General features: G+C 40.1%; 1 protein-coding gene across 1 annotated transcript in view; it reads left to right on the top strand.

Moving 5' to 3' along the window:
• Positions 1-19,619, top strand: part of IQCJ (IQ motif containing J) — a gene marked incomplete at its 3' end in the record, with an annotated part of 28,001 nt that overhangs the window by 5,550 nt on the left and 2,832 nt on the right. Inside the window, exons 2-3 of the mRNA XM_039225106.1 lie at positions 1,509-1,589; positions 11,802-11,937. Of these exons, the coding sequence (XP_039081037.1) occupies positions 1,509-1,589; positions 11,802-11,937 (217 nt within the window). The remainder of the gene's footprint in view (positions 1-1,508; positions 1,590-11,801; positions 11,938-19,619) is intronic.

Below are 19,619 nucleotides of genomic sequence, written 5' to 3'. Positions count from 1 at the left end.
TTCTCCACCTTTTGGTTATTCCTTTGTAAAGGGGAGAAAGTCCTAGAGATACTTCGAGCTCAATTTTTTTTCCGTATCTTTTTCTTTTCTTTACTAGAATCACAGTCTTGGTCCTCATTATGAGACAATTTGAATACCCTTCTAAATATTTTCCATCACTCTCCTTGTTCACTGCTACTAATAATCACCCTTAAACATCCCATTCAGGTTTTCCTGCTTCAAATACTTTATGTTTCCCCACAGGAATATTTTTCACACTATAAGTTAACAATCCACTGATGGTTTGTTAAATCACTTTGATGGTTCACCACTGAAATATAATATTAAAAAATCTGAAATATAATAAAAAATATCAGCTGGGGAAATAATGTTTCCTGAAATTTTTGTTTCACCTTTGTTTCAGCATATGGACACATATGCACATACACACACGTACACACACACACACGCACACACACCCTTAGCACATGCATGTGTCTTGGATTGGGATGTCCAATATTTGACCTATGAAAACCACAGTCAGTAGCATTAAGTTTTTTGTGGTCATGAGACTTGAATTGCAGTGTGGTTTCTGCTGTACAGTGACTTGAGCATTACCTCTTTGAGCTTCAGATTTCTCAATACGAAAATACGTAATTGGTAGAGGCTGCTGTGAGAATTGAATAAGATAATACATATAAAATGTTTATGACAGTGTTTTGTTTATATTATGTGGCCAACAACTATTAGTTTTCTGCTTATCCAAACTTATCTCCTACTTTTATCCTCCACTTTCACCAGATTGTTCTTTGTTATCTAAAAATAGCCTGAGGTTTTTCACCTCTAATCTTTTGTTTTAATATCTGTCTCATATGTTTTACCTTTCACACCTTAACTTAACCTAATTCCTGTCCATTCTACAAAACCCAGATCAACTACCACCATCTCCATGAAATCTTCCTTGATCATTGTAACACCCAGTGATTGTCTAATAAGCTCATTGGAAGCGGTGATCATGTATCTATGGATATAGAGTTTTCCAGGGCTGAGATTCATGCTTTGTTCATAGTGGGAGCTCTGACAAAGCTTACAGAATGAAAGAGGGAAAGGTTCAATGGCAGTGGCGCCACTGGGGTGAGAATGAATGAGATACTTTCTCTACAACTTGGACAATGCCACTGGATTTATAACACCCTCCTTATGTTTTTATTCTCCCCCTGAAGTGGCCCAATATTCTGCTTATCACTTTGCTTAAAGGAAATGACTTTCATGCCTTAAATATGAATGTTGAGCTGAGGAGTAAAAATCAAAAGAACAGCAAAGGTTAAAAGCAAAACATCATTTTCTTTTTATGGTGTGATTATTTATCCATTATCCATAAATAGAATTTAAGACTCTGTGAATTCATTAAAATGAAGAAAATTGGATATATATCTGCTTTTTCAAATAGATATAAATTATCAATATTATTGTTACAAAGATTAACTGTCTGTATTCAACTATATTTGAGGCATTATTTCTGTTTCTAGTCACCAGATGGCCATGGATATGGAGAATAATATTGAAAAATATCACCTCAATCTACAGCCTCTGGAATCAAAGGTGAAAGTGTAAGTTATTTCAAAGTTTACACTAAAGCACTATTTACAATTTTTGTTTTATGGAACTTTTAGACAACTCTGGGATTTGGGGGTATAAGAATTAAACATTTACTTCATATTTGTGTGTTAAACATTTCTGTTCTGAACAGCAACAAAGCCATTTTAGGTGAACAGCACCATCTACTGGATGGTGTGGGGGGAATTATTTTATTGTCATCGGATCATCATTTCTTGGTTTTTGACTTTTAGGCAGAGTGCAGCTCTTCAACATCCACTAGCTTTTTCCACTGTCTTTTATCTTAGTAACTTGGTCAGTTCCACCTTGGGACAACTTGGTTATTTTTATATCAGGCCATTTCTTTATCTCTCTCTCTCTCTCTCTCTCTCTCTCTCTCACACACACACACACACACACACACACACGGCTTAATGTTCTGAGAAGCATGTATCCAAAAATTTAAACATATATGAGCCTGGCTAGGATCACTGATAATTTACAGAAAAGCCCAAAGAGGAATCTTTTAAAAAAGAAGCCACCCTGAAGAAGGGAGACTTCAGGTGTACAGCTTTAAAGAACAATAAACTATGGATTTAGGAACTGAGACAGAAATGATGGAGATATACAATACCCTGCTGGATAAAAGCAAATATTAACATAAACCCCTGTAAATCTACATTAGCCCTGGATATCAGTAAAAAGCTTGTCTCTGAATGGGAACTTAGGGATACCTTCAAGATAAAGTTCTAACATGGCTTCTGAACCTGTTGGGTCCCCCACTAGAAAGCTCTGTGTCATGCTTACTAAATGAATAATAAATTAGGCTACCAAATTTATGCAGGCAATGTGTCAGCCTCACTATACAGGATGCTAGTTTTCTTTAAACTATTCTTTTTTTTTTTTTAATGTTTAATTTATTTCTAGGAGAGAGAGAGAGACAGCGAGAGCAGGGGAGGGTCAGAGAGAGAGGGAGTCACAGACTCTGAAACAGGCTTCAGGCTCTGAGCTGGCAGTTAGCACAGAGCCCGAAGTGAGGCTCTAACCCATGAACCCGCGAGATCATGACCTAAGCGAAAGTCGGACGCTTAACCGACTAAGCCACCCAGGCGCCCCTACAGGATGCTAGTTTTCAAACATAGGTTATTTTACCCTTAGGAATTTTCTCATTAAGATAACGTACTCTTAAATGAAAAAGTGCTGGAATGGAAAGTTGTTTGTGTGAAAAATTAGAGTATTTCATTTGAATGCTGAAATGAAGCTAGGAATCCTCTGTGGGCTTTTTTGGTTTTCATCCTCTCTAGTATGTATAGACAGAGGGGCAGATGCCAGGAGGAGGAGCAGGCAAAGGAAAAAATTTCTCTGCCGGAGATTCCAGCCAACTCAGAGATTCTGGGACTTAATGTGTAGCTGGCTTGTTGGAGGAGTCTCAGGTCGGTGAGGTGCACAAAGAATAATTTTATCTCTTCTAATAACTCTGAACCCCATTTCCACTCACTGGAGGGGGATGAGGGAGAGAAAACTTAATCCTGTCCAGTAATGGAATTTGAGTCCCATCGGAGAATTTAGTCCAGTTCAGTGACTCTGGTCTAATCTGGTTATTAAATTCCCAACTCTCGTGACAGGTTGAACATCTCCCCTCTACACACATTAGACTTTTCCTGTAGCTGTGCAGCCCGCTGTCCTCTCTTGTCTCCTCCTTCTCTAGTTACCCCTACTCCTTGATATCCACTCTCCTACCCCCTCATGTGCTGAACACCCACCTGCCCCAAGATTTTCATTAACGGTAAACAGTTAGCTCCCAGGCCGTTGTTTCCTTAAAAATTGCTCTAGGGGCCGGGACGTTGTGGGAAGGGTCATTCTGTCTCCCCTGAGTCTCCCACCAATGGTGTAGGTTGTGTCTCTCATTGTGTCCCTTGCTCTACTGGGACTGTCTCCCTCAGGCTAACTTTGGCATCCTCAACAGGGTGAATCTTGGCATACCCTCCTCCCCACTTCCCAAAGAATATTCTTTAGACCTGCAGAGTGCCGGATATGAAAAGTGGGACCTTGTCCCAGGTTCAAGAGTACTGTCACACTGCACAGACTTTGTGTTAAGGTCTTTTTTTTTTGTTGGTGGGAACCAGCTGAATGTCTGTTTTCCCCTGGTAGGTAGACAGAAGTGAGGGAAGTGACAGTTACTACACTATAAAATCTGCTTTCCTGGAAACTCTCCTCTTGCTTCCCTGATGAGGAAGAGAGAGGGAGAGTAAGTTTCAGTGAAGGTTTTCTGGACAGTCCAACCTCTGCAACCCCTGAGGTGGGATGCATTTTGGCAGGCCAGTCTCTAAGTGTAAAAGATAATAAGGCAAGATGAGAACTGTTCTTAGTTCCTCCATTTTATACCTGCACTAATGGGAACCCAAGGTGGGGGTTGGATGCGGCAGGAAAGACTCTCAGTTGTTTCCTCATACTCAGGCCAACTAAAAAGAAAAGAATTTGATAAGAAATCCTAAACCTCTATGTGGAGTGCAAAGTGTCCGTGGAAGAACGTATAAACCTCCAGGGAAAAGACACATGTGAGTATGGAGGTGGAATTTAGATGAAATGTCAGGAGGGTACATTATCTGGTTCACAAATGTGACTGTTAACAGGTAATTTTGAGTTTTAGAGTTGGAGGATCAAAGGACCGCATCAAAAGGGCAAAAGCAATCAAGATTGTACAGCTATTAATATAAAGTCATTTTGGGTAGGTGAAAGGCAGGCTTTGTGAAGATCAAGCAAAGGCAAGCCTCTCATGTCAGAACATTTTGTTAAAGCGAAGGCTCTCAATGCAACTCTTAAGACTAAAGACAGATATGTTGTTAGGAGGCAAGGTTGGAATGAGGGCCTGAGGAGGAAGGTGCACATCAAGGAGCACAGGCTTTAGCAAGGAGACCTGACTGCAGAAGAAGGAAACGGATTCTCCAAACCCCATAAAACTCTACCCTTTACACGGGGTCATACCTTGCATGTCATGATAAGACCTGAAACACACCTTCTGTGCAATCCCTGTCCTGATGTTTGAACCATACATTTATTTTGTTATGGGACAACATAGACATCTATTGAATACAAATCATCTTTTGCAAGTCTGCTTATTAAATGTGCCCAGTTTTTCTCCTTAGTTTTATTAATGTATTTGATTTAGTGTTAAAAAAAGAGAAACATATAGATTCTATAGAAGACAGAGAGAGAGAGAGAGAGGAAGAGAGAGAGGAAGAGAGGAAGAGAGAGAGAGAGAGAGATGGGAAGACAGACAGAGAGACACACTGGAGGAAAAAGACAATTCCCAAAAGAATTTAAAAGAGATTTCTCAATAAAGCCTTGTTAAACTGCATTTATTTGAGAGTAATGCCTATCAACTTTAGTCAAAAGCTTAATTAAAAGAAGATATGAGAGAAGAGTGGTTGAGAGCACAGACTTTGGAGTTAGAGCAAATAGGACAAATCCCAGCTCTGCTTTGTACTCACTGTGTGACCCAGGAGCACTGCTTACCTGTCTGGGCCACAGTTGTGCTCCTTTATACAGTGAGAACACTAACTGTGTCTTAAGGGACTATAGTGGACTTTCAATGAGAAATCCCCCCTCCCCAGAAAAATTCTGACAGAATGCGTCTTTCCCATGGGAGTTACACTGTTTCCCACTATGTTTTTATGCCAAACTGGGCAAATAAGATATTGCCTGTAAAGATCCTCAGGAATCCGGCATATCATAGTGATGTATGTGATTAGCACATGTTACTTAAAGCTTTTTGAAAGTGTTTGATTTTCTTAAGTAATTATAATGATTTATCTAGGGCCTCTATTGGTCAAGTTTGAGGCTGACGTAGATACCTTGACCCCTTGCAAGAATTACACAAAGGTTATTGTTATTCCCATTTCGTGGATAAGCACAACGTAGGCCAGTAACTTTAGCGTTTTGCCCAAGGTCCACAGCTAATGAGAAGTAAAACTGAGCAAAAACCTACATCTCTCTAAACACATTTAGTTTCTGGGTGGGGGGTGGGGGTTCCAGTTCTAGATGGCTATGCAGGAAGATCCTGAACTCACCTCCTCCCACAGGCATACTGACTCTACAGCTGTATAATATCCCCTGAAATAAAACCTAAAAACTGGTGGAGCAACCCCTTTACATCAGGGAAATGAGAGGGAAACCACATCAAAACAGAAGGGAAAGGCTGGGACATAATCTGGCAGTAAACCACACTGTGCATTGTGAGCACAGTGACTCACAGTGGGGAGGGAACTCCAAACACAGAGCTTCTTCCTTCCTGAGAAATGAAGGATTGTACTCTACATCAGGCACCCCGCTACAAAGACCAGCACCTGAAAGACAAGCCCTCAAAACCTATGGCTTTGAAGACCAGAGGGGTTCTGGTGCCTATGAGACCTACAGGGCTGTGGCCAACTGAGGACGGCTCTTAAAGAGCCCGTGTGCACTCACCAGTCCCAGGGCCCATGCAGAAGTAGCCCTTTGAAAAGTACCCAGACTTTAAGTGGAAAAAGACTGGTTTCCTAATTTTAAAGTAGAGAGCGGCAGGGGCCTGCTAGGATATTCTCTGAGGTCAGAGAATGGTGGGAGCCATCTTCCTGCTTTCCGCCTTGCTAAAACTTTCTTTTTATTCTTTACCTTCTTTCTATTTTCTTCTTTTTTTCTGCTTTCGGTGGGTGCCATCTTTGCACTCCCCCTCTCTCTTGCTCTAGCCAGTGAGCACCAACTTGTGCTCTCCATCTGCTGCACTCCAGAACACCATCTCCCAGATGACAGCTTCTACACAGGTCATGGCCTGGTGTTGGTGGCTGCCACCCAGAGAACACCCCTTATCACCTGGCTCTGGAGGCCAAGGGGTTTGGATTCCTGGGTCCCCTGGGCTATGGCAATTAGAGAGTTCTTGGCAGACACCACTCCCAGGACCCTGGATAGGCCGCAGACTGAAACACGCATCCACTCTTTCTGAGAAGGAGACCTATTTACTGGTCCAGGAGCTTTGGCCTAAGTGGCAGGCTTCTGGTTTGAAACATGTCCAAAAGCCTACAGAGGAGATCTCAGGGAATGGAGGTCGGTGAATGCAATCTTCGTGCTCCCCCTTGCTCCAGCTCACTGGAGTGTTAGAGAAAGGAGCTTATATCTTGTCTGGTGCCCTGATTTTTGCAGCTGCTCCAGGGGATACCTCTCCACTGCTTGGCTCTTGGTGTGACTTGCAGGCCCCATAGGACTGTAACCAAAAGACAAAGAGTCTTAAGCAGCCAGCACTCCCAGAGTACAGCAAGAGGCTACAGACCCAGGAGCTCAGTATTGATGTGAAAGAGGCCTATTAGCTTATCATCATAGCTGCAGCCTTCAGGGCAGGCTTTTAATTAAACACACATTGAAGGACTGACTATAAACCTTTTCTGAGACCTCAGAGGGCAGGCACTATCTTTAAACTCTCCCTCTGCCACACTCCAGAGTACTAACATGTCTTGGACGGAGCTCTTATACGTATCTGGTATAAGAGTCAGACTTTACATCCCAGTCTTTACATCTGGAACCCTGGTTTTTGTAGCTACTGCCCAGGAGATGATACCCTTTGATCACTTGGTTCTGGTGACCAGGGGGACTCGCATTCCTGGGTCCTATGGTAATGTAACAATTGGAGAGACAGCAGACTTCCACCTTAGGGCCCTGAAGAGACAGCAGATGAAACACCTGCTTAGCCTCTCTGTAAAAGAGGCCCACTTGCTTGACGTGAGCTTGGGCCATAGGGGGCGGACTTCAGATTTGGCACACATATCCGTTGGCTACAGAGATGCTCTTAGGGAAGATAGGCAGGGGTGGGAGGGGTGGGGGTAGAGGGGAATGCCATCTTTGTACTCTCCTTAGGCCTTACTACAGCTCATCCAAATCTCTCAGAAAGGAGAATAGACACTTATCTGGAGCCCCAAATTTTGCAATTGTTACCTACTCAGTCAGCATGTGACAAGCCAGCCCATCACCTTGCTCTCTTCTCCCTTTCTGCCTTTTGCTGAACCACTAAGAGGGAACACAATGTAATGGAGAGACAGGGGATCTGGTCCAAATGTTGGGTCTGTCAGTTAGCTCCTGTTTGTTCCCTGAAACTTGTCAAGGACTCCCGTTTGCAAGTAACAGATACTCAACGCAAAGTAACTTATGAGTGAAAAATTTTATTAGATTATATTACGTCATCTAACAGAAACATCCAGGGGCTAATATGCTTCAAGCACATCTAGACGCAGGGAGTCGAGCATAGTCAGACATCTCTGTCCTTCTTCCTTAAGCTTTGCTCTCCACATTATTGCTTCATTTTTTGTGTGAGCTCTCCCAGCGTTGTTGGCCATGGGTTGGTGGGTCCCCAAAGAAAAATGATGCTAACACAAAAAGAAAAAGGAGAAATTAATGTTGGGCAGGCATAACTACTATGATAATAATAGTGACTTCCTCACAGCCCACTTGTGGTAAGGATTGAGTGAGGAATAATACATAAAAGAGCTATATGTAATTAGATGTTATCTCCAAAGATACTCAGACTCGTGCCCTCTTCCATGGTGTCTTTTTTTTCCCTCCATCCCCAAATTCAGCCCTACTTGGGTAATAATGTATTTTGAAATCATAAAAATTATTTGGTAACAGGTAAGAACTAATAACTTTCAAATAAAAACCTAGATTTCTGACTGTTCTTGATAAGTAGTAAGGCCTGGCAATAATCAACTGTGTCAAGATGGGGTTCCCCCTCACAAAGAGCAGATTTTGCCCAGTCTGCCCCCAGCCAGTCTTTCCGGTCTTCACAGCCTCGTGCTCTACCACTTTTCTCTAGGAACCTCCTGCTTCTGCCTGGTTCTACCCACACCTCCAAGGCTTTGCCCAAAGGCCTTTCCTCTTCCTTCTTACCATTCTAGATCCCGTACATCCTACAAGGCTAATTGAAGTACCAGAACCCCCTCGAATCTCCTCTAAGCATCCCAGCTCTCAGAGCTCTGTCTTTGAGATAAGGACATCTTCTGTGTAAGGGAATCCAGTGACAACCAGGACTGTACAGGCTGTGAGTCCCAAAGTGGCTGAGTGCATGGGAGAGCCACTGGCATTGTAAAACAGACAGGGATGTTTAGAGAGATGGCAGAGGTAGGTGATTACACCATCCTGCAGATAGAAGATAAATAGGAATTGAGCAAACAAAAAAATTATTGAAAAATTTATCATCTACTTTGAAATAAGCCTCTATATTTATAGTTCAAAATATATAAACACACAAAATGTGCTCCTTTACTGCAACCAGTCTTTAAAGAATTATATTGATAGCACAGCTTAGTTTTAGAAGTAAAAATGTCAAGGTAGTTGGTGTTCAGGGTTTACTCCGCAGCCTTAAAGGAGAATTGTGAGTAGGAGTTAGGGTACAGCTAGAATCGGAAGGCTGAAGCGTGATTTCCCATGACTGATGGATGAGGGCTTCTACATTTTGTTTCAATTCCCTCTTATGGTAAAATAACATTTGGAGATTGTATTCAGAGAGCTAATATTAGAACAGTTTAATCTATGAAGTTCTCATTGATGTAGACAAATGGGAGTAAATAGTGTGTGATGTAAACAGTTTCCTATTACTCAGAGAGTAATAACATGATTCCACCATGTAAAAGTATCCATTGTAGCAATTTAGGTAATAGTGATGTGGCTGACCTCTCATTTTCACTTCTGAATTAAAAAGAAAATATAGTATAATATGCCCTTAACTAAGTAAAATTGTTTCCATGTATATGGACAACGATGGTGAGACAAATATTCAAAAATTAAATTAGCTCTTGTATTAAGGAAGTGAGGAGGCTTATAGGTGATTTTAATACATATTTTAAAAGTACTTAATTTTGACTCATTCTCTGTCAACTAAAAGAGGATATCCATCCACTTGAAAGAAAGGAATATTGTCTTCTTAAGGAATGTTGTCTGACTTAAGGAAAACTGATATGTCACTTTCCAGATACCACAGACTTTGAGGGGGAAGGGGATGCTTTAAGTGCAAATTCACCTTAGCAGATCTCACATCAGTTTGCCCAGCATTATTTGGTTCTTTAAAGGTGTCACACTGCCCCCTAGTGTTCAACAAATTAAAATATAATATCTCCAATGGCTACTATAGTTTTCTTTCTGTATTTTCTGAATAATCAAGATGATGATGATGTGTGAGAGAGAGAAAGAGAGAGAGGAATGTCTCAAATATAAATTTGTGGGTATTCTATGGCTTAATATTTCATAATTTTAAAATAACCTATAAAATATGTTGTTTAAGCTCTTAATGGGCAGGTTTACAGACTTTAGGTGCCTTCAAGTGACAGAACTTGTTAGCAGGACTCTGGAAGACCTCACACACTTCAGGTGACATAGAAATTATTAACAATTTCCAAAGGTTTGCCACTCCCTAGTAAAATGGGTCCCTGAAGAAGCAACAGGATTACCTAACCCTTGAAGAACCTTTTTCGAGATTTTGTTTAAAATCTTTAAACTGGGGCACTTGGGTGGCTCACTTGGTTAAGCGTCTGACTTTGGCCCAGATCATGATCTCATGGTTCATGAGTTCAAGCCTCATGTCGAGTGTTGACAGATCAGAGCCTGAGGCCTGCTTCAGATTCTGTCTCCTCCTCTCTCTGCCCCTCCCAGGTTCATGCTCTGTTTCTCCCTTTCTCTCAAAAATAAATAAATATAAATAAAAAATACAAATAAAAATAAAATCTTTAAACCAATAAATAAATAACTAAAGTAGGTGAGTAAATATTTTGAGCAATCCTTGTGTAATAAAACAGTAGCCACATATAACCCAAGGCAGGGCCATATCCTGCTTTAGTAGAGTCTGAAGTGTGTATATAATTTGCAGGATACTTACAAAAAACTTAAAGATACCCACTTTTACAATTTTATGAAGATCATAAACCCTTACAGGGTCTTAGAAGAAACTTCTGGCCCATGAAGGCTCCAGTTTTATAGCTTTGGAGGAAATTGGCTTCTGATTTTAAGATACTATTTAACTGCAACTTCTGGGCTTCACTTTGAGCATATAATTCAAAGCCTTAATAAATTAGGGAGCATGTACAAATTCAGTAACGTGGTCACATTTTTGTGACCTTTATAGCCTCTGGCTACTGAAAATTAATGGTCTTTGAACCATTCTAGTCAAGTGAAAATAAATCAGTTTGTTTACACAGAAACAACTTTAATCACCTTATGTGTGGGAAGAATTACAGAAGATCAGATACTTCTAGAAGTCTAGAAGAGATAGTAATGGAATTAGTACAACTATTTAAAACTATCTTAAAAGGCTGAATCTTGACAGTTGGTCTTCATTTTTGGCTAATTCCCAGAAGAGGATGGATTGTGTTCACTGACCACGTGTGTAAAACTAGTTGTTAATCTCAAAGATTAGAAACTGGTCCAAGTGGAAAAAAATTACTCAGCTTTCATAAAGAAGAACTTTCTGTTATCCAAGGCAGAAAATGACTTTGTTTTGATACTAATCACAGGAAATAAAAAGCTTTCTTGGGTAAAATCTCAAATAGTCACCTAATCATGTGTTATTTTTTTGAGTAGTTTATAACATTTTCAGTATTCTGTCTCCTCTATCCATTTCTTTATTTACTTATTATATATTACCTGTTTCCTTCCACAGTATGTAAAAATGCATGACCACAGGGCTCTTGACTGTCTTGTCCCAGAGGGGGGCCACTGCATTTGACCATGTGGACTACACTGTATAACACGGGATTCCCTTCACCTTGAGGTCTGTGTGAATGGCATCTCCTAGGGCTGCATTGCAGTGACTTTCCAGAGCCTATGGCTGACCTTGCCACAGCAGAGTCCCTCAACAGTGCTGTGTTACTCAATGTGTAAATGATATGTCAGCTATTTATTATTCTCAGTTGAAATATAGAATGAGAAATTGATAGGTTTTGAGTCCCATAAATCTAAGTACATTTATACATGCAAACTAGTTTCACTTTGATGACTTTTTTTTTTTTTTTAACTAAGATGACTCTTGGAGACTGACTTAGCTTAGTCAAGTCTGTGAATGTCAACAGTACAGGTCTTCTAATTTTCTGTTACATTCTATGTGTTACATTTTCCCTGTCTCCAAAGCCAGTTCCTTCAGACTCCTTGTGCTTTTCTGAGTCTGTGGGCTGTGACCAGGGAATGACAGTGCACGTGCTCATTTCTTTTTCCCCCAGCATTCAGAGAGCCTGGCGTGAGTACCTGCAGCGACAGGACCCCCCGGAGAAAAGGAGCCCGTCCCCGTCCTCTGTGTCCTCAGAGAAGCTGAGCAGCTCTGTCAGCATGAACACCTTCTCAGACAGCAGCACACCCGTGAGTGCCATGTTTCCTTTTTATGGCCTGACTGGCCAATCATTTGATCAGCAGGTCTTTGATTCCAAGGAGAGACTCTCAAGATGTGAGCAGGTGGTTCATTGATAGGAGGATCTGCATTGTTTGTTTGCTATATTTGAACCCATGGTGAGGGTTTTGCCATCTCAGAATGAAGACGTGATTCATAAGCACAAAGTGTACTTCATCAAGTCTGACAGAATCCGTTGCATTTGACCTCAGCCCAAGCTACTCATTTGTGTGTTTGCATTCCTCTGTTACCAAGAGTATCTTTTTCCTTTTCTTTGTAACAGTGTGTTCCCTTTAGTCTGTGTCTCTGGTAGAGTTTTGTGGTGCTAATACAACAGAAGATTAGCTTGGTTATAAGGATTATAAAGAGGCATTTTATAGGAAGAATTGAAAGGGGTCACAAACTCAGAGGTTGGAATTCAAATGCCTACAGGGGCCATGTGGCTAATGTGGGCTAGGTTATCACCTGGCTACAGAAGAACACAAGCCTCCCCTACAGGGGCCCCACTTGGCTCCTGGATAGGTTGCCATCTGGGGAATTCTGGCCAGACATTGCCAAGTGTGATTTCTTCTCCCAAGGGATGCCAGAAATTCAGATTTTTTAATGTTGGCAACTAGTAAAAAAATTTTTAATGTAACTAGACCCTGCCTGGAGATCACAAGTGTCCTGGGTACCGGGTTTAGATATGGATGGACAAACCTGTTGAAAGTCTACTTAACAGCAACAATATCAGACAGACAAAAGTGCCAACTGTGGTATGAAATATATGATCAGGCAACTGTAATGCAGAGGTTTGTGGATATGGCCGCTGTGATCATTTATGACAGTCACTGGAATTCACGGAAAGAAGTTAGGAAGAGAAATGAAGTAACTATATATCCAAGTATATTATTTAAAAAATGTTTCTTGACTGCTTTGTAATCATGTTTATTCAGTGGTAAAAAGACTTCCCAGCAGCCAAAATAATGCATTTACATTGGTATTAAGCAAAGATTGCTTTGACCTGTTTTCAGATGATTACATTGCATGTTTTTTTAATAAATGGTTTTATCTAGTTATGGATCCTAAATAAGGAGCAGTAAGTTGAGCTTATAGCTGTGCAAAAAACAGTGGCAGAAGGTCTGTTTTTACCAGACAGTAGAAATTGAATGTGAATAGTCAGTGAATCTGTACCTTAAAACAATTTTTGGAGGGAATGGTCTTAACTGGTGTCACTATCACTAGAGGGCGCCGATGAGCCACATTGGAAAATATAAGTAAAGTATATGCTTATCTCATGGTTTGGAAGTCAAAAATAATATGAACATCAAGCGTTTAGGATGCTTTTTCTGTGAATGACAAAATAATTCAATAGGAATTAAACGACTGAAGATTTGATCTGAATGATGAAATCTAAATATGAGAAATCATTCTGCCTGTGAGTTAAAATGTTTGGATTTACTGCCTTTGTACTTTCTCATAGTCCCAGTTCCTGACAGTATCACCCATTGCTTTGTCCAGTGCTACCTGACAGCGTTAGTATTGCTTTAGGGTGGTTGACGTTTTGACTTTATTGAAATTCTGGAATAACTTATCTTTGTTTTACATTTACCCTGTCACATCACTTATGTTCTAGAGCACCTTAAGTATCTTTGCACATAAATGCACGTTCTTTCCTCTATGGGTCATCACATAAATGTAATGTGAAATATCTTTTGCACAGCTTTGCTAACAGTTCTACCTTATTTAATTTATCCCGGCCTCCCGGTTCCCTGATGTTTCTTAGTAGAGCAGATTTCCTCTCTCAGATGTCCCCAGCAATTTTGTTTCCTTTGAAGCATCTCAGAATGAATTGGGAGGGGCATCCTGCTCCACCACCATGTCATCATGCCTTGTCTCTGTGCTCATAGGACAAAGATAACTCTCTTTGTTGCGTGGAAGTCTGCTCATTGCTGATGGCCTAAATGTTTAGTGAGAACCCAAACAGTTTCAAAAAACATTATTGGAATTCGCTTCAGAAGGCAAACAGACTCTGCCCAGAATTCTAGTAGAGGTTATTGATTATAACAACAGCTGTGGCATTGATGGTGGCAGTAGCATGACCCTAAATATGCAAAATAAAATATGAAAATATAAGTTGTTAGGACATTTCCAAGTCTCTAGTTTGTTAGGCAGATAAAATAACCAGTCCATAATTTTAAAAAAACTTCATGCTTAGTTGTTTGGACTGGTATGTCTAGCTAAGGTTGTTTTATTTCCCATGATCATCACTTTGCTGGGACCTCTTTTGGAACATTAATTATTACATTTTTTTTAGTGGTCATAACCCCATGAAAGGAAAGTGATTGTGCTCTACCTTGATCAGCCTGCCAGACCCACTGGGTTCATATATCCTATCAGGGAGTTCCAAGTAGGAAGACTTGGATTTTTTAATCCAAGACTCTTTAATGAGTAGACCTAAAGTTTACGGAGGGGATAGAATGAGCCCTGGACCAATTTGGCTAAGCCTGTCATAAAGAGATGAGTTTCCTCTAATAACCAAGAGTCCATTTGGAACTTCAAGGGTAAAAGCCTTCAGTCCAAGTCAAATGCTCTCAATGAGATGTCTTCCTGGAGGATTTTCCGAGACCCTGACCAGATACCTCCAGCTTGCTGAACTCAGCCCTCTTTCTCTGGGCTTGATCTGTCACGATTGCTGCCTAGATCATTCTCTGTCTTCTCGAATTTGATCAGCTGCCTGTCTTGTCCCAAGTACTAACCCTCTACTGTCTTCTAACACAGCCTCAATTGGAGGCCAGTCTGCCCTTGTTTAACCTGTGGGCCTTTCCACCTGCTCTGCCTGCCCTGTGTCTGTATAACTGCAATTACTGCCCACAAAAGCTCTCTGCCCCAGGCATGTGCTGCATGGGAAGCCAGCAACCTGATCTGAGTGAGTCCTGGCTGAGCTGAGCATGGTTCTCTTGTATGCTTTTGCTCTGTTTTAGCTAAGTATAATGGTTAATGTAATTCTTAGAATATTTCTGCTCTAAAATACATAAGAAGAGTAATATTTCAGTATGAGCTCTCAAAATCATCATCTTAATAAGAGCTGAGCACTTGTATGTGACAGGCACCTTGCTAATGCTTTCCATAGATTATTTCATTTAATCCTCTCAATGACCATAGGAGGGAGGTACTATTATTATCTCCATTTTACAGATGATGAAAATGAGACCTAAAGAGATAACTAATTTGCCTGAGTTACTCATTGGGCTGAAGCCATCATGCTTCACCTTTCTACAATATTGTACCACCTGGAAATAAGCCTGCATTTAGACATGGTCAAGCAGAGGAGGAAATAATCAGTGCATCAGTACATTTCTAAGACTCTTCTACAATTTAGTAGGTATAAACTGTGAATGAAATAATTGAGGGGCACCTGGGTGGCTCAGTTGATTAAGCTTCTGACTCCTGGTTTTGGCTCAGGTTATTATCTCAGTTCATGGCATTGAGCTCATGTCTGGCTCCGTGCTGTCAGCACAGAGCCCGCTTAGGATTCTCCCTCCCTCCCTCCCTCCCTCCCTCTCTCTCTCTCTCTCTTTCTCAGCTAAATAAATAAACTAAAAAAGGAAATAACTGAAAAAAGAATCCTCCTTTCATTTATAAATTGCCTAATTCAGTGCTTTGCTTAAAGCCTCAAGCCTCAGCTGCTTGATGCCAAATTAAAGAGCAACAGGAGGGACGATATATATTAAGTTATGTTAGCAATTTGCATATTAAATGTACTTATACAGCAATGTATCATGAGGTAACAGAAAACTTTATTTTAGAAATAGCAGTTTTGAGTAGTAAGTTATTGGGAAATGGAACTTGTGGGTATCAAAGTGAGAAAGAATACTTTTTATCATAAAAATATTATTTCATGTAGGACGACAGTAGAAAATGATTTGTGTACTTTATTAATCAATTTCATATGACTTATTCTTTTAGTTACCAGCTTTGAAAATTCTGTAATTTGTCTGATAGAATATCATGTAAAGAAATGGTACATTTCTAAATGTAGAATGGTACATTCTAAATGACTGGATAACCTCTTCACAAGTCATTAGCATCCCCTTCAGATAAACCCAGAAAAATTTTTGGGTTGTGTAGAGACATTTTTGGTCCCATTTGATTCTCTCTGCCTGGGCCTTCCTTCCTGGCCATGGCTACTTATTTCCATTGATTCCTATATTATTATGATGTGGCCTGTAGGGGGCTCTGTGGCTCATGGAATGAGACCCTGACTTACTAAGGGAACATAACTTAATAGCAGTTCTGCCACAATTTTTTTTTTTTTTTTTGAGTCTAAGATGTACCACTTGAGACCATTCTTCATCTGCAAACTGGAAATAACACCCACTTTATAGATGGGTTGGTATCACTGTGAAGATTAAATGGCACTACATCTATAAAACATAGCCCAGAGCCTGGGACCCTGAAGACTCTCAGTGAATGTCAGTGGATTCTGAATCTACTCTTGAAAACACTCTTATGTATTCAGAACACTGCAAGACTTGTGAAGAGCAGGAGTGGAATTGTTAACTTGATTCCCATTGAGGGGCATAGTGCCTGCTTCTGATTCACCAGACAAATCTATGAAAACCAATTCATGTCCCAAAATATATATATATATATAGTCCAGAGTTAAAACTGGGTTGAAAATTATTTTGCTTCTCAGTGCTTAGGCCTCTTCTGAGAGACCACACCCATATACCATATACATGGTAAAATCGAGCCTGGGTCACTGTCTTCCCTTCAGATTTGGGAAACAAGGAACAGAGAGATCTGCAGGATGTTGGGGTGAATGGGTTAATTGGCTTCACCTTTCAGACAGGTCAATGCAAAGGCACCCTTCCAGCCACAAGGAACCCTAGCCACGCAGCCTTACTTCACTCTCGGTCAGGAAGAATTACAATTCTGAGCAGGTTCAAAGATCAGTGGTCTGGGCCAGCTAAAGACACCATTACTTCAGTTGTCCTGGAGAGAAGTCCATGGAGCCCTCCTATGTTTGGGGCTGCTGGGTTGCCCTAGCTTTTAGTAAGAGTAGCTGGATAGTTAGCAACAGACAGCCAGGTGACCTGCCACACCTTCCCAGGTATGCTAGCAAAAGCCAGTACTGCTTCTGTCTGCCAAACATGACATGTACACCAACATCCAAACTGCTTTATTGCCCTCAAGTTTTATTGCCCATTTTGAGATTTACAACTTCCAGGCTTTAGATATATCAGGAAAAATCTTGTGACTAAAAGGATAAAGTTTTCTTCCAAACTCACACTTGTTTTGCAGTGACAGGGGGAGGGGGCAGACCCCAAAGGAGGATTTCCGGGGACTTCTTCCAGTACAGTCTTCAAAGTTGTGAAATTATAGAGAATGTAAGCCTTGTGCTACTTAATAATTTAATAACCTAGATTTTCCAGGTCAGGGACAAGTTACAATATTATGCCAGCTGTTGTTATAAACTTAGGCCCATAACTTTTAATGTTCGGTACTCAAACTCTATCTTCCATCCAGCCTCTCAGACCCCCCAAATAGCACAAATTTTAAGTCTATTCACCCCAAATTTTGGTTCAGTGAATATAGGAATCATATGTAAAAAGAGACTTCTTGGCACTTGCATAAAAGTAGATATTCTCTTTTCTTCAAGCCAGAGTCTTCCAGAACAAATATTTTCCCAAAGTTTTAGAAATTACATTATATAACATATGATCATATATGACAGTTTGAATGAATATATTTTTTAATGTTTATTCAATTTTGAGAGACAGAACTTGAGTGGGAGAGGAGCAGAGAGAGAGGAAGACACAGAATCTGAAGCAGGTTTCAGGCTCTGAGCTGTCAGCATAGATCCTGACACAGAGCTCGAACTCACGGACTGCAAGATCATGACCTGAAATGAAGTTGGCCGCTTAACCGACTGAGCCACTCAGGTGCCCCGAATATATTTTATATAAAGATATTTGTCTTTATGTCAAAACACTCCTTTTTATATCTTTGAATATTGGTTAATGTTGTAGATTCTTTTTCTCTAATTATCCTTTTTAAAATATTTATTTATTTTTTCTGGGAGAGAGAGCACAAGTAGAGGAAGGACAGAGATAGGAAGAGAGAGAATCCCAAGCAGGCCTTGCGCAGAGTCACGGGGCTCATCTTATAAACCATGAGATCAAGACCTGAGCTGAAAGTAAGAGTTGGATGCTTAACCAACTGAGCCACCCAGGTGTCCCACAAATTATCCTTTTAATAATGATGTGAGGACATTTTTCTTAATAGGTTTAAAAGTAAGCATGTTGTTTCAGTTTGGGGATAAATTTTTTTAAAGAATTACTAATGCTGATCATTTTCTGGGTTCCAAATGATATACAAAAATGACAATTCATTGTTTGATAACCGACTCATTCATAGTAATATAATAAGTTCTCCTTAGCAATTTCAAAGTTATTGACCTGTAAGTATAGATGCAAAAAACTAGGCGTTAAGCATCTTTCTTTTGATAAAGAGAGTTGAGAAGGAACTTATTTATTTTCTTTGCACTTCACCTCAAGTCCAGTCTCAGCATTTGTCCTTACGTAAATCCTGTCCGTATTCTACAGCTTTGGTAAGATACAGTGTCAAATCCCCCTGTTAGACCCAGAGTGTATCCTCTGTTATCAAATCTAATTTCAATATTACAAATCAGTATTTCACTCATTGGGTGAGTATGAGAGATGCTTTAGGATCCAAGGAGAAGTTGAATGTGATAGAACTGGAGTGAGATCTATTATTGTGTTCCTTTTATTCTGGAAGCTCATTGGCCTAGGGCTCTTTTGGACTTCCTTTCTTTTCGTAAGTAAGACATCATTGGGGATGGAGTAGTTATTCATATCTCTGGATTGGGTCTACACTGTCTATTCACTTACTCAACAAATATCCAAGTGCCTGTGTGCTGGGCCTCATCCAAATACACACAACCCCTGCTCTTGCAGAATTTATATAATTCCTCAGTCATGGTTGGCAACTCTTGTCACAGATTCACTGGTAACTTATAGGAGATAATAACATTTTATTGATTAGTTGATAAAAGGTTGAGATATTATTATTAATAAAAGTCTGACTGCTTGAAATATCTTCTAGAGCAGAATTTCTCATGATGTACTACCTGGAATATTAGTTTTATAAGAAATTGATGGGTGTTAATTGGGGGAAGGGTGAAATAAGCCCATTTATTTACTTGAGGATCTCTTTGAGCCTTTCTAAGCTAATAGACATTTTGAACTCACAGGAGGGTAGGGTACTGTTTTTCATGTTTTCCAAACTTCTGTGACAATGAACCCCAGGAAGAGTCCCATCTTATTGGACTATCAATCCGTGGAACACTTTCATAAGCACTGGTCTCGAATTACTACTTGTTGAAGAAAAATTCCAAGAGCTGGAGTTTCTAAGTGACTCAATAATAAAATTAGTATGAGTTGAGCAATACATTTTGAAAACTTCCAATGAAATTTTTATACTTCTTCTTATAGACCTTTATCATAGAACTATATTATGCAAATGCAAATGTTATTAAGTTACTTCACATGTAAAACTTGTTACATTAACTGGCTGGTAGGGTTTAAATTAAAAGGATGAGGTGGGGTTTAAACTTAACAGTGTCAGAAGATGTAGTTTTAGGGAGCCA

This window comes from Hyaena hyaena, unplaced genomic scaffold (assembly GCF_003009895.1).
Source record: "Hyaena hyaena isolate Hyena2069 unplaced genomic scaffold, ASM300989v1 scaffold_1908, whole genome shotgun sequence".
Classification (NCBI taxonomy): domain Eukaryota; kingdom Metazoa; phylum Chordata; class Mammalia; order Carnivora; family Hyaenidae; genus Hyaena; species Hyaena hyaena.
Note: the sequence above shows the minus strand (reverse complement) of the source record. Positions and strands in the feature narration are given on the sequence as shown.